The sequence below is a fragment of the Sus scrofa genome, chromosome 15 (assembly GCF_054392235.1).
Source record: "Sus scrofa isolate SSC_HxYL_T2T_F1_AM1 chromosome 15, Sscrofa_HxYL_maternal_Yorkshire_Landrace_v2.0, whole genome shotgun sequence".
Lineage (NCBI taxonomy): Eukaryota > Metazoa > Chordata > Mammalia > Artiodactyla > Suidae > Sus > Sus scrofa.
The window spans coordinates 94,314,945-94,329,997 of NC_139397.1; the positions used below are offsets into that span (position 1 = coordinate 94,314,945).

The 15,053-nt window shown below is 43.3% G+C and overlaps 1 protein-coding gene across 6 annotated transcripts in view; it reads right to left on the reverse strand.

The window, feature by feature from the left end:
* SP3 (Sp3 transcription factor) overlaps nt 1-15,053 on the reverse strand; it is a 90,498-nt gene that overhangs the window by 47,166 nt on the left and 28,279 nt on the right. For 2 of the 6 annotated variants that reach the window (XM_084997960.1, XM_084997959.1), the window contains exons 1-2: nt 2,905-3,113; nt 1,495-1,629 (exon numbers count right to left, since the gene is read on the reverse strand). In XM_084997960.1, coding sequence (XP_084854086.1) covers nt 1,495-1,629; nt 2,905-2,911 — 142 coding nt within the window. In that variant the 5' untranslated portion in view covers nt 2,912-3,113. 6 annotated transcript variants of the gene reach the window in all.

Genomic DNA, 15,053 nt, shown 5'->3' on the forward strand with positions numbered 1-15,053 from the left:
TACAAAAAGTTTTTTGTTCTATTCAAAATATTTAAAAAGATAAATAGAAACAATCTGCTTTGCAATTTTACTCATGCCATAAGGTTTTTTTTTTTTTTTTAACGTAAACTATCTGTTTTAGTATGGTGGGGCTTATAGGAATATAGTTCATAAAAAAAGGTTTACCAAACCATAAACTTGTTTAAAAAGTAACAGCTTCTCACAATCATAATTTTATGCCTTCTGCTTACAAAAGAACAAAGCCTAAAACCATACTTTTAAGTCATTATTCACATTCCTCTACAGTAAAATTCCAAGCACTAAAATCACAAATACAATATTTAATAAAAAGCTGAACATTAGTTCACTTTTAATGCCTCCTAATACTAAGAATTTCCTGCAGACTATACCAAATATCAAACTTTTTTTGGATGCAGTGACAATTCAAAATAACACTACACAACCAAATTCCTAGAACTCACTTCAAACCTCAAAAAAAAAAAACCCCAAATGATGGGGGTTTCAATTATTTTAATATCTGAACACATCTACATGTTTAACTCAACAGCAAAGATTCAAATTCAAATAAAATTTACAATAGTCTTAAAAACTGTTTCTAATCTGTATTAAGCCCTCATGTAACACTAGCCAGCTTCTCCCCCTGCCTCAACCTAAAAACCCTACAAAAAGAATCCCACCATAGCCCATCAGACGCAATCACGATAAAATGAAAATACAGTTTTGCCAACCAAATTCAACTGTAAGTATGGTATGCATGAGCATACATGTAAATATAATTCCTTAGATGTACTTTTGTTTCTAACACTGGTATTCACATTCCATTTCAAAAACCAAAGTACTACCTAAGTAACTTCGCCGATTTCAACGGTCACTTACTCCATTTATGAAAAAGTATTGCAAATTTAAGCCGTCTGCAAAGACTAAAATGGCCAAACAGAAAGGCCATTTAAAAAGCACTCAAAAAGTGTTCGAGTTCACCCCCGTATACAAAAAGGCGACTGAAAGAGTAAACCTTCATTCCTTTTTTTTTTTTAAACCATTTAACATTTAACTGAGTAAGATCTACTAACTTCTGGCAGAAAAAGCCCTGGGTTCAAAAAATATTAGAAACTAAAGACACCGCCTGGGTAGTTGATACTATCTATGGCCGATAGGCTGTGCTTGAAAATTTTGCGGTGTTCGGCGAAGGAGTTTGCAGCACTGATATGAACTGCTCAAACATCCATTTTGGAGTCCTCTACCCCCACCCTCTCAGACTTCATTTTGTAGTGAATTTGGCTGGAGGTGCCGCAATGACAATTCCGAGAAAGCCTGAGCTGGCTTCTGATCCGAAGAGGCACGCGAAAGAGCAGGAAAGGGTGCCCTGGCCGCGCGACGGGCGTCTCGGGGAAGGCGCGGGCGCCGGGGAGGCCTTGCGGGCGGGCGGGCGCGCCGCGGGCCCGGGATGGCGGGCGCCGGGCCTCGGCGGGGGCGGGCCGCGCGCGCGAGACTTACCGCTCCGGCGGCGGCTGCGGCGGCGGCGGGGGCCCCGGCTGCGGCTGCCGCCTCCTCCTCGTCGTCGCCGGGCGATGGCGGCCCTATCTTGCTGCAGGTAGCGGCCAGCAGAGCAAGCGGTGACGGCTGAGTGTCCTACCCCCGATGGGCGGGTTCAGAGAGGGAGACAGGGGGAGGGGGTGGCGGTTAGGGCCGGGCCGCCGCTCGCACAGGAAGTGCGACTCGGGCCTCGCAGGCAGCGCCCGGGCGAGCGCCAGCCCGCGCTCTCCTCCTCCTCCTCCTCGACCCCGGCTCGCGCCCTCCCGCTCGCACGCACACCGGCTCCACCGTCCTCGGGAAGGCGGGCGGCGGGCTGCGCGCCGGGCCTCCACCTTCCACCCGGAACCCACCCCCGAGAGGGCGCACACACTCACACACATACACACGCGCACACACACGCACTCACACAAAAAGGCGGCGGGCGGGGGAGCGCGGGCGGGGTCGGAGCGTTGGCGCCTCGGGCGGGCAGCTCCCGGGGCGGGGGGAGGGGAGGAGAGAGGCGCGGAGGGAGGGGAGAGGCGAGGGGAGGAGAAAGCGGCGCGAGGGGGGAGCCCGGCCGGGGCTAAGCCGCTCCTCACCTGGGCTGCAGCCGCCGCCGCCGCCGCCGCCGCCACCACCGCGCCGTTTCCGTGCTGCTGCTGCTGCTGCTGCTGCTGCAGATACTCGCCGTGGCCGCCGCCGCCGCTGTCCACGTCCAAGGCAGCCATTTCCTCTTGTTTCACTGGCTTTTCGGGAGCTGCAGGCACAGCGCGGGGGGGGGGGTATTGGGGGGGTGGGGAGGAAGGCGGGTGGAGGAGAGGGAGGGGGCCCGCGGGCCGAGGCGAAATTATTCCGAAAGCCCGGACCGAGTCCCCTTCCCCTCCCCCACCCGCCCCCCGGCGGCGGCGGCGGCGGCGGCGGCGGCGGCTCCCTCCTCCCCTCCTGCTGCTGCCCCCGCCCGCCGCTGCCTGTAACCCTCCTCCTCCTCCTCTTTCCCTCCTCCTCCTCCCCGCGCTGCCCCTGCCCCCTCTCCTCTCCTCTCCTCCCCTTTCCCTTCGCGCCGCTCGCTCTCACTCGCGCTCGCTCCTCTCGCACCGTCAGTCACTCACACGCCCGCCCGCCCGCCGCCCGCGCCCGCACACAGGGGGATGCGCTCCCGGCGGGCCGGGCCGCCCGCCCCGGGCCCGGCGGAGACACGGCATTGCTGGGGCTTGAGGGTTGGACGGTAGCTGGCGGGGAGGGAGGCGGAGGGGAGTGCGGCTTTCTGCCTCTCACAGACACTCGGTCGCACACAGGGGGCCGGGAGCCGGTGGCGGCGGCCCCGGGCTGGCTCTAGTCGGCGGCAGCGGCGGCGGCGGCAGCAGCAAGGGTTGCTCTCTCGGCTTTACGTACCGGTCATAGTGTGTTTAGGGCACCTCAGGCGGGGCTCCCCGCCGCCTTACACATGGTGAGGAGCGAAGGCGGCGGCGGCGGGAGAGGATGCGGGAAGCGGCGGCGGACACGGCCGGAGCGGTCCGGGGATTTTTTTTTCCTATTTTGATTGACTGTGCGGGAAACACAAAAGGTGGAGCCTCCAGCCCAAAAGGGGGGAAGAGGGTGACAGCCCGCCCGGAAGTTCCGCCCCTCTTCTCCGCGCTTATTCGCCACCACGGTCTCCGTAGTCATTGCTCATTGGCCCGGACGCTCGTCCGTCACTTGGCCAGGCATCGCGCTTCCTGTTTGCCCCCGGGTGGAAGGGGAGAGACAATGAGCGGCCGTGGCGGCGTAGGTTCCGGAGAGCGGCTGCCGCTCGTCTGTTACCCCGCTGTGCCCGCCTCGTTCGCCGGCTGCCGCTGCCAGGCCGAGGCGCAGGCCTTTTCTACCTTGCAGGCGCTCGCAGCAGGCCCCGGCAAGCCGTAGGGGAACTGAGATGGGGAGGAAATCCGTCCCCGGAGGCTCTGGCTCCTCTCGATGCTTCCTCCATCCCGGCGGCAGCCGGATCTCCCCAGGGCCTCGCGCTCTCGGAGCCGCCACTTCCCTGCGCTGCCAGGAGGCCGCCGCCGCTCAGCCCCGGGGCTGCTGCTGCGGCCGCTGCTGCTACTGAGCAAACCAGGCCCGCCCCGCGAGCCCGGGGGGAGGGAGCTGGTATTGGGGGAGACACCCCCTCCGAGGCTGGAGGAGGATTTTCTCTCTGACACATTCAGCTCTTAGATTCACAATCGAGCCATCCCCCGTAGCCCCTGTTTCCAAACCGTCTCCCACTTTTACGTACCCTTGGAAGCAGACATTTCAAACAAAACAAAAAGACCTCAATTCACCTCACAGATAGGAGAGCTTTCATTCTGGCCAGTGGTACCAAAACAAAGTATGTTTCTTTTAATACATTGTGTGTATATTCAAACAACCTTTTTTTAATTCAGTCACAATTATTTTGCTGCACAAACGTGTTGTTTTCCCTGCTTCTTAATCATCTTGGTAACAAGTGAAATACCTAAAAAAGCCCATCAACAATTGCCAACATGAATAGTGAATCTAAGCAAAGTGTTTTCTTGGTTTTTTTTTTTTTTCTTGGAACATTTTAGTTATACTTTAAATTCTCATTTCACTTACTGGATTAGGTTAACACACCTTTGCTCTTTGGCATTCTTGATATATTGCTGTCATGGGGGGTATGCTCAAGTTTTCTCTCTGTGTGTGTGTGTGTGTGTGTGTGTGTGTGTGTGTGTGTTTTGCTGGCTAAGAGACTCTGCCTGTTACCTTTAGATCTAATTGCCAAGAAAGAGGTTAAGTTCAAGAGGCGGAAATGCTGTCCAGCATACCCTTTTTTGTTAGAAATCTGACTCCAACAAGAATTAGTGTTTCAATTGTGATTGTTATATTTGTTTGATAAAGTTGTGCTGGAGGCTGGAACTGTGAAGTCCAAGGACTTGAACTAGATTTTGTGTGCACTGAAAAGAATTCTTAACCCATTTATGAGACAGGATTTGCTTCTCAGTTCTTATATTTTCGTCCTATGCTCGTAGGATCAGACACATTTTATGATTACTGGGCAGTTAATTGTGCAAAAGATAGAACTTTCAGGGAAATGACCTAAAAACCACAAACATGCAAAAACAAGACAAAATTCTGAATCCAAGAATGGAGTTGATCTCCAATAGTAAGAACTTTTAGTCTCATACAAGTAGAAGCATCACTTTTAAAAGTAAATAGTAGGAATTCTCTTGTGGCATTGCAGGTTAAGGTTTAGGTGTTGTCACTGCATGCTTGGGTCACTGCTATAGCACAGTTTTGATCAACTGCCCAGGATCTTCCACATGCCGTGGGCAGGGCAAAAAAAAAAAAAGAAAAGTAAATAGAATAAACCCTGTACCATTTTACATTTAAATTCTAAAGGAAAATTAAAGTATCATAGAATAAGCTGATGTTGGGGGAAAAAATAGAGAAAGGAGAATGGGAGTCTTGAAGGGTAGGACAAGTGAAAAAAATGGAGTGGGAGAGAGAGGGATGTCACAGTATTCTCTCTACTTACATGGATATTTGGATAGAGGGTAGTTCTTTTCCTGGAAGAGATATTTCAGATATTTTCAGGTGTTTTTCTAGGAGTGAGGATGTGTTTTATGAGTCTAAACGTACTACCTCCATGCTGCTTTTACAAAATCTTAGTCCAGCCACCCATAGAAAGCAAAGTACATGGCCAGGGGAATTCATTTCTTCATTGATCCCAACTGACAAATGAGAAATCATTTTCAGGAGTTCCCATTGTGACTCAGCGGTAACGAACCCAACTAGTATCCATAGGGACGTGGGTTCGATCCCTGGCCTTGCTCAGTGGGTTAAAGATCCCGTGTTGCCATGAGCTGTGGTATAGATCACAGACGGGACCAGATCCCCTGTGGCTGTGGCTCCAGTTCCACTCCTAGTCTGGGAACTTCCATATGCCACAGGTCTGGCCCTAAAAAGACCAAAAAAAAAAAAAAAAAAAAAAAAAAATCAGGAGTTCTCATTTCGGCTCAGTGGAAACGAATCCAGCTAGTATCCATAAGGATGCAGGTTCCATCCCTGGCCGTGATCAGTGGGTTAAGGAGCCAGCATTGCTGTGAGCTGTGGTATAGTTCTAAGAGGCAGCTTGGATCCCGCATTGCTGTGGCTGTGGGTAGGTCGGCAGCTGTAGCTACGATTAGACCCCTAGCCTGGGAACATCTGTATGCCTATGGTGCGGCCCCAAAAAGCACACACACAAAAAAAGTTTTTTTAAACTTTTTTGGTTCATAGACCATTTTGACAAGATGCAAAAACACTTCATCTAATCTTCCTTAAAAAAAAAAAAAAAAAAGAAAGAAACCTACCAGAGCTAACATTTCTGCTTTTAGTGCGATGCTTTTAAAAGAGAGCGATAGCTAAAGTACATAATCAGTTTCAGAGGACCTACTCAGACACACTGAAAAGAGTTAATTGTTGTGGAATATCTTAAAAAGGCAGGAAATGAAGGTAGTCTTGGGAAAGATCATCTTGTCTAACCCAGGAGTGTAGTCAAATCTCGAAATACGGTTTATTTTCATTAAAAGGTATTTGTTTTCTTGGTAGAAGACAGCCTCTCGATGGCACCAACTGCTCCGTGACTTGGGAACTCAGAAATTGCAGTTGCTTATCAGGAAGGGAAGCACTGTGCTGGATATTATTTATACTTTCTCCTTTCTAAAGATGATTTGAGGAAGCTCAAAGCTGGCCACTCTTTACATCACAGGAGGAGATTTGGATGTAGCTTTATTTTCCCTTGCTCTCAATTTCCTCACTTATTTTTTTAATCTTAGGTATGTTTTCATAAGTTTTCTTAAATCTTTTGGAAACTGTGGTGAATATTGAAGGGCCTCAAAGACTTCTATAGATCCACTGGCATGAACTCTTTCAGACCCATCTTCAAGCTCCTTTTGTCCATCCAAAGACAAGAGGCCACTAAATAATGCTCGATTCGCATCTACAAGAGCCTAGTCATTCTGTATTAAAAACAGCAACTAGAGTTGCTGTTGTGGCTCAGTGGTAATGAACCCGACTGGTATCCATGAGGACGAGTGTTCAATCCCCAATCCCTGGCCTCGCTCAGTGAGTTAAGCATCTGGCATTGCTGTGAACTCTGGTGTAGGTTGCAGACAATGGCTCAGATGGGCCTTGCTGTGGCTGTGCTGAAGGCTAACAGCTGCAGCTCTGATTTGACCCCAGCCTGGGAACTTCCATGTGCTTCGGTGTGGCCCTAAAAAGACTATCAATCAATCAATCAATAAGTAAATAAAGATAAAAACAGCAACAGCCCTGGTTAACTGTACCACGCCTGAAGAGCTCTGCCCTTTTCCTTCACAGTCTCTGCTGCCTTCTTCCCTCCTGGACATTTATTAAGTGAACAATACAAAATTGCCAATATTCAACCATTTTTATCTAAAAAGGTGGCAATTGTGTATAGTTCCACCTAAATCAATGTCTATTTAACATAACCTCTGTTGCTATGATTATGACCTTTCTTTTACCCACCTCTGAATCTCTTTAACCTGTGAATTCTGGATTTCAAGAATCTTCAAATTTGTTCTACTTACATAATCACTATCATATTTCAGAAGCATTCTAGCTGACACTGACTAGGTATACTTAACCTCCTTCATATTTCACATCTTCCCTTTCTCAAAAATATACCTCAAAAGCCATATCTCTTATCTTTACTTAACCTACAAAAAGGAAGAGATAACATTTTTGGACTTTTGATATATGCCCGCTCCTTTGCATTTTCAATCCTCACAGCCCTAAGAGGTAAGTATCATATGTTCATCATTTTATAGATGAGAAAACTGAGGCTAGCAAGGTTATGATACTTGCACAGTGTCACTTTCAAAAAAATGGCAGAGCAAGCTTCAAACCCGTGTGTCAGACTCACCAATCAACATATCAAGTCTTAAATGATCAGTCAAAGAGACACCTACAATAAAGAAAAGAGAAAGAAAACATAATAGATACATATGTATAAGGAAGATCATTTTTAAAGTAAATCTTCTTAGAATGTGAACTCCTTGTGTTAGGGGTCATATATTTTGAATGCTCTAACCAATACTGAACATGCTGTGGTTGTTTAATTAATGTTAAGCAGAAAGACTGTCAAGACAATTATCTTGTGGGAAAATGAATGATGAATTTAAAAATTACAATTAACCAATAAATGCTGTATGATAAAATTTCTTTGACCTTATAATAGTTCACCTCTTTCAAGATCACCTTTCCCAAATGAGTTAGACCCTCATTTTCATTCAAGCTTCACACTAAAGATATCACCATGATACAAAAGCACTGATGTTTTTATAATTCGAGGAATCCCATTCTCTTTATCCAGGCTATTGACATCCCTGGGTATTATAAATTTTCTAATTATCCGTAACACTTTTGAAGTCATCTTCACGACAGTCCAGGAAGCTTAGTCTACTGACATATTTCTGAGTTGTTGCAATCTTCTGAGAAAAGATAGGTTATGTATTTCTACCTTGTTAATAATCTGTCTTAGAAGAATATAGAATGCTAGAAAGTATCTTGTTAATTATCTTTTCTAGAATAATATAAAATGCTAGAAATTCTCTTGGCTATGAATTAGTAAACTTATGAGATAGCTTTACTTTATTTTTTTATTTATTTTTGTCTTTTTGCCATTTCTAGGGCCACTCCCGTGGCATATGGAGATTTCCCAGGCTAGAGGTCTAATCAGAGCTGTAGCCGCTGGCCTATGCAGTGGGGGAACCAAGCCACGTCTTCGACCTACACCACAGCTCACGGCAATGCCAGATCCTTAACCCGCTGAGCAAGGCCAGGGATCAAACCTGCGACCTCATGGTTCCTAGTCGGATTCGTTAACCACTGAGCCACGATGGGAACTCCTAGCTTTACTTTAAAATAATATTTGTAAATATGCTTTAATAATACTTTACCTAAAAATAAATAAACTGATGCCATTAAGGTGTGGTATCTTTAAATGATGAGCAATAATCTTCAACATGAATTTTATTCATACTATATTTCATGCTTAAGTCTCTATCTAAAATTCTAATAGAATTTTTTTCTGGTCTTCAATCCTATAAACGAAACATATCTTATCAACTATTCTCAAAACAGCCAACCATGCCCATGGCCTACTTAGAAGAGGTAAGAGAAGGGAAAAAAATGAATGAAGTGGCAGAAAGTTGGATGGAAATTCTATTCCTTGAGAAATAGAATTTTTTCAGTTACCCCCAGAATGGCTAAATGCTGCACCATGCCATTACTCCATTTCGATTGAAGAGATGGAGTAAAAAAATAAAAGCAATTATACACACACACACATATATTTATTATATAAATGTGTGTGTATGTGCACACATATAGAATAACACACAATGGTTAATGAAGTGTGGTGTATTCATTAAATAACATTTAAAATAAGTGAAAAGAGATGATTCATCATGGATAAATCTCCAAAATAACAGCAAAAAAGTTATAGCACGATAAACAGTATACCACCTTTTATATAAAGTTTAAAAACATACCAATTTATATTCTTTACTATGTGTGGATACACACATGTGGAATAAAACTATAAATCTTGCATGGCAATGATAAATGCTAAAATTTACATGGTGATTGGTATGGAGAAGAGGATGGGATCTGAATGGATTTTCAAGGGGCTTTAAGTTTTGCTTAAGCTGGGCTGAGTATATTATCATTATGATGTTCTCTATTACTTCCCTGTTTGCCTGAAATATTTCATAATCATTTTAAACAAACAAAAAGAATAAATTAATAAATGAGTCTATGGCAGAGGTAGTAAGATAAGCATGCCCAAGCAGCTGACTGACTAAAGGAGTGGAGGGAAGGGAGAGAATGATTCACATATGACTAAGTTTTCCAACTTTAGTAACTAGAAAGATGAGCTGGAATAAGGAATATAAAAAATGGGAATGGGTTGAAATGGACAATCATGAGTGTGGTTTTAGATGTGTTGAGTTGGAGGTGCTGGCAGGGTATTCCTGAGATACCCAGCAGACTATTGTAAACTTGAAACCATAGCTAAAAAGAAAAGCAAATGCAGGGCAGGGATTTAGGAGCCTATGAAATACCAGCAAAACATATATATATTGCTCTCTGCCCCCCCACACACACACCCCTTACCCCCATTCCTGGCACAGAGCTCCTAAAACTTTTGTGATTCCCTAAGCGATAAAAGCACCAGGGTGCATCCTTTGTTCAAATATTTGGTCTGTGACCCTGAATCTTAACACAGAGTTCCTAAATCCCTTGGAATTTCCTGGATGATAGAAGAACAAAAGAAGTATCTTTTGTTCTAATGAGATGATTTTAGGTGGTCTCCTGGATGAGGGCTGATCACTATAAAGACCAAGCCATGGTTAGAAACAGAACTTTCAGCCCCACCGCATCCTCTGGAGAGCGGTTGGAAAATGAGTTAATAATCCGTCATGGCTACGTGACGAAGCTGCCATAAGAACCCCTAAAGTATGAGGTTCAGAGAGCTTTCGGGTTGCCAGGTGCTGGGAAGGTAGCATGCCAGGAGAGGGGATGGGAGTACCTCACCCCTTCCCTGGACCTCTCTCTCTATAGCTCTTCATCTAGTTGCTCATTTATATCTTTATGGTAAATGTGTTTTCCCTGGGGTCTGTGAAACATTCAAGCAAATTATCAAACCCAAGGTGCATATTATGGGAACCCCGATTTGTAGCCATTCGGTCAGTACTGGGAAACTACCTACGAGCTTCGACTGGTGTCTGAAGTGAGGCAGGCTATGGGGCTGAGCCTTTCACCTGTGGGAGCTGACACTAATTCCAGAGAGACAGTGTCAGAGCCGAGTTGTAGGACACTCAGCTGATGGTGGAGAATTGGTTGATGTGGGACTAAACACACACACTTGGTGACGAGAAGTGAAGTGTTCTGAAGATTGTGAATGTGAGAATAAAAAGAGAAACAGGGAGTTTCTCCCAGACAAAACCCTTAGCATCTTCACTGGCCTCTGTCCATGCTCCAAACATAAACAAGTCTCCCATCCTTAAAACCCTCCACTGATTCTGCCGTTTTCTCTAACTGTTGTCTTGCTATCTCAAAGGACTCCAATGGCTTCCTTATGGCCAAATCCATGGATGGCCCCTAGTCCGATTTCATTCTTTTTCAGCATTTGACACTGTAAGCTCTCCTCTGCTCTCTGTTTTTTTCTCAAATGAGAATTTCTCTCTATCTCTGCAATACTGTCCAATAAAACTATGATGAGGGAAACATTCTGTTCACACTGTCATTACAGTAGCCACTATCCACATAAGGCTAGTGAGCACTTGAAATGCGGCTCTTGTGACTCAGAAACTGAGTTTTAAATGGTATTTAATTTTAATTAATCTAAATTTAGATGGCTGAGTGTGGCTAGTGACTACCATGCTGGACAGTGCAGGTTTAGGGTTTCTTTTCCTCCTTCTAGGCCCTATAAAAGGAACATTGCTCCTGACTCAGTTTTTGATTCCCTGAGCTTTTCTTTACAAGCTCCTTCTCTGGCAGCTCAACCATTCCGGCAACTTCAGCCATATATAAATTTCAATGTCACATCTTCTCTTTCATTGTCTCCTGTCACCTGAATTCCAGTTCCATATCCTCAAGCACTGTAAACTCCTCTGGAATGTCTCACTTTTACCTCAGACTCAGAATGTTCAAAGCTGAACCCATAACTTTCTCTACAGAACCAGCTCTCTTCTCTCTTGTGACATTCCTCTCTCTGGCAGCAGTGTCCTTTTCGTTTTCTTAGATGCCCCTACATGAAATTGCCTTTGACGCATTTCTCCCTTTCCTCTCCCACTGGCAGCCAGTTACCAGGAGCTAATACATTTTCCCACAGAATCTCTGTCAGCTACCCTTTCACCGACACCACAACATTCATTGAATCCTACTCTGTAAGATACTGCATGACCCCTACTTGCAAGAAGCAGATAATCCATTTAAAGACAAAATAGAAATGTACAAAAACTCAGAAGAGAAATAACAAAGTCTAAAGTCCACTAGATGCATTGCCAAAGGAGTATCCTCCAAACTCAGAAATCACTGAGGGTTAGTCAGCTCCTTCTGATCAAGATCAAAGCATGTTTTGCCCTGTCTGGACTTCTGCAACTCTAGATGGTACATCTGCCACCTTCTTCTCTGTATCTGCCACCAAATGAACCTTCCTTTACCTCATAAAGTGTTAGTGAGTCCCATGATCTAATGCATACAAAAGTCTCTTTGGAAAGCCCTCACTGCCCCGTATTTATTCACTCCACCACCAGGACTGTTCTTCCCTCTCCCCAGTGCACATGCAAATTCTAACAAGCCTTTAAGCCTCAGTTCAAGCCCTAACCTCATTCCATAAAGCCATTGCTTCCAGCAGTTAGTAATTCCCTCGCTTTTAACTTTCTGTTACACTAAGAGTATGTACCCTTAATATCACACTTAATTCATGACAGCGTTTTCACCACGGTTTAAATCATACGTATTTTGTGCCCAAGCATGATGTCTCATCCTTCTTCTGTGGCTCGTAAGCAGTGATTCTCCAGGAAGAGGAATATGATTTGAAAAGGAAATGGCTGTGTGTCCCATGGGGACTTTTTTTTTAATCTATAACATCATTAACTTTTTGAATTTCAGAGATTAAAGGAACATGTTATATTTCTATGCTTTATCAAAAGAGATATGTTTAATATAAGTTCAAGAGAAAAGTCTGTTGAGAAAACAGAAGATACTCAACAAACATCTGTTGAATGGTTCACTGATTTTAATAAGCCATAAATTTGGATTCTGTTAGGATTAAGGTTTCAGGCATCTTATTTTGATGGAGAAACTTCCAGTAGTATGACCTGCTGATTGTAAAGGGGCTACAAAACTGGTATTCACCAGCCAAACAAATCATCAAATACCTGTGAGGAAATCTTTAAAGTTTTTATTATATATCCTTGATATATATAAAATATGTGCAATGTATAGTAATTATAAAGCATAATAAATAATACATTAGGTGACTCTACCACCTAATTTAAAATATTTCTGGTATTAACAGACTACCCAGAATGCAAGTGTTCTTTCATGCTTGACAGCAAGTGTCATTATTTTTGCTCTAATTTTATATATTCTAGTGAGTTATTTTCATAGGCTAGTACATTAAAATATACTTAATATTTTATTTAAAATATTCATATTTAAATTCTATAGTCAATATTCCTCTTAGTCATAGCATTTAAATTAATTTCTTTTTAGCATGCTTATTTACTTACCTAATGAGTTTTCACTCTTTTACTCTTTTTTTGAACATTGTGACTTCATATTACTGTGGGATAATCTTTCTACTTCATATTTCCTCTACCTTGAATTGAATAAGCCACTCATCTGCTTATGTTCCTAGTCTACTCAAGTCATTTCATTCCTTCTTTGTATTGACTGTCCCTCCCTCTGGTTTTGTAGAACAAGCTTACTGCATGTTCCTTCTTCTAAGTCACTGACATATAAAATGAATAAAATTGGTCCTAATATTGATCCCTAGAGCTTTGCAATCCATCCATTCCAAACTATTCCACACTTTGATATCAAAGGCAATGTTTAATCTTCTTAAGTAGTTCATCCCTCTACCATACTTCTCTAACTTCTAGATTAGTTGTTTTTATAGTATTCTTTTCATGGTGCTTTATCCCAGGTTAATTGGTTCATGGATTCTCTCAGCAGATATTTGTCATTAGACCCAGAGGTTATCTCACATAACTGAATCATGTTAGATGTGAATCCATGCTGACTTTTAAAATTAAATCATAACTTTCTTATACTTTCAATCTTTGATTTCCTACCAAATCTGCCAATGTCTTATCCTCCATGAAATTTAAACTTAATAATTCTGAATCTTGAACTCAGGAGAAAAGGAATATTTAGGAAATGAGCAATAATTTAATGAGAGTTTTATTTATTGTAACTGGTACAGACATAGTGTATAAGTATTTCAAGTCACCTTTAACTTTACTGATAAATTCAAACATCTATTAAGAATCAAGAAAAGTATTTGATTATAATTGTAAGAAATCTGGTACAGTAGTCAAAAATTCACAGAATTATGCCTGAAAAGGGTGCTTTACTATATATAAATTATATCTTGATTTTTTTTTAATGGAAGAAAAAAAAGAATTTTCAATTTAAAAAATCTAGTTGAGTACCGAAAGGGAAAGACTCCATAAGACCAGCACAGGGACCTGTACATAGAGAGGTCCATTAACTAATCATGGAAACTTTTTTGAGGAGGAGGTGAAAACATATGAACAAAGGTTTAGGAATGAATATTTTGAAAGTAGGTAAAAATCCATGGATAAAGCAATGGAAAGGAAAGAAGCACCAACATTCAAGAGCTTATTTAATGTATGCTAAAAATGAATGCATAAAAAGGCAAAATGAGTAACCCCACAGAGTTTGCTGCAAACATCTATCTCTGAAAATGTAGCAGCAAGGCTCCCTCCCAGGCACACTGAGAGGGTTGGTCAACCTGCAGTGTTAACATCTTACATTACCATGGTACAGTCATCAGAATTAAAACGCCAACATTGCTGAGTGACTACCAACTAAACTCCAAACTTCATTTGGATTTCACCTGCTTTTCCCACTAATGTTTCTCTGTTCCAGGCCCTAACTCAGGATACCACACCATGTTCAGTCGCCCTGTCTTTGTGTCCTCTGGCCTGTGACAGTTTCTCGGTCTTTCCTTGCTTCTTGTGACCTTGACTCTTTTGAGGAGTATTTTGTAGAATGCTGCTCTCAATTTGGGTTTTTCTGATTTTTTTTTTTTTTTTCATGTTTAGACTGGTGTTATGGGCTTTGGGGCCCTAATTTATTTTGCAAATGTCAGTGCTTATTTTCATGGTTACATTAATCATTGCAGATTTTAATTTCCTCAGAACATCATTTTAACTTTTTAAAGGGGATTAAATCACTTGTCCAAGAGTCAGAGTGAATTTTTAATTCTAGATAGAGTTCTCACATTACCATTCCACAAAGAGCAAAGTCGAATTGTTTCGAATTCAAAAAAAGTCTTATTTAAACCTTGAAAATGACAGAGCTCATTGCCCAAGTTACCTTTGAAGCTGTGAGGCTTCTCCACTGGCACCATCCTCAGAGGGTAAAAATACATTAGCATTTTAGCATTTGGCTAAATAAATAATGCTATGAAGGTTTATTTTTCCATTTATGAAAAGAAAATACATTCTGGAGTTCCCATTGTGACGCAGTGGTTAACGAATCCGACTAGGAACCATGAGGTTGCAGGTTCGGTCCCTGCCCTTGCTCAGTGGGTTAACGATCCGGCGTTGCCGTGAGCTGTGGTGTAGGTTGCAGACGCGGCTCGGATCACGCGTTGCTGTGGCTCTGGCGTAGGCTGGTGGCTACAGCTCCGATTCGACCCCTAGCCTGGGAACCTCCATATGCCGCGGGAGCGGCCCAAGAAATAGCAACAACAACAACAAAAGACAAAAGACAAAAAAAAAAAAAGAAAATACATTCTCTGATGA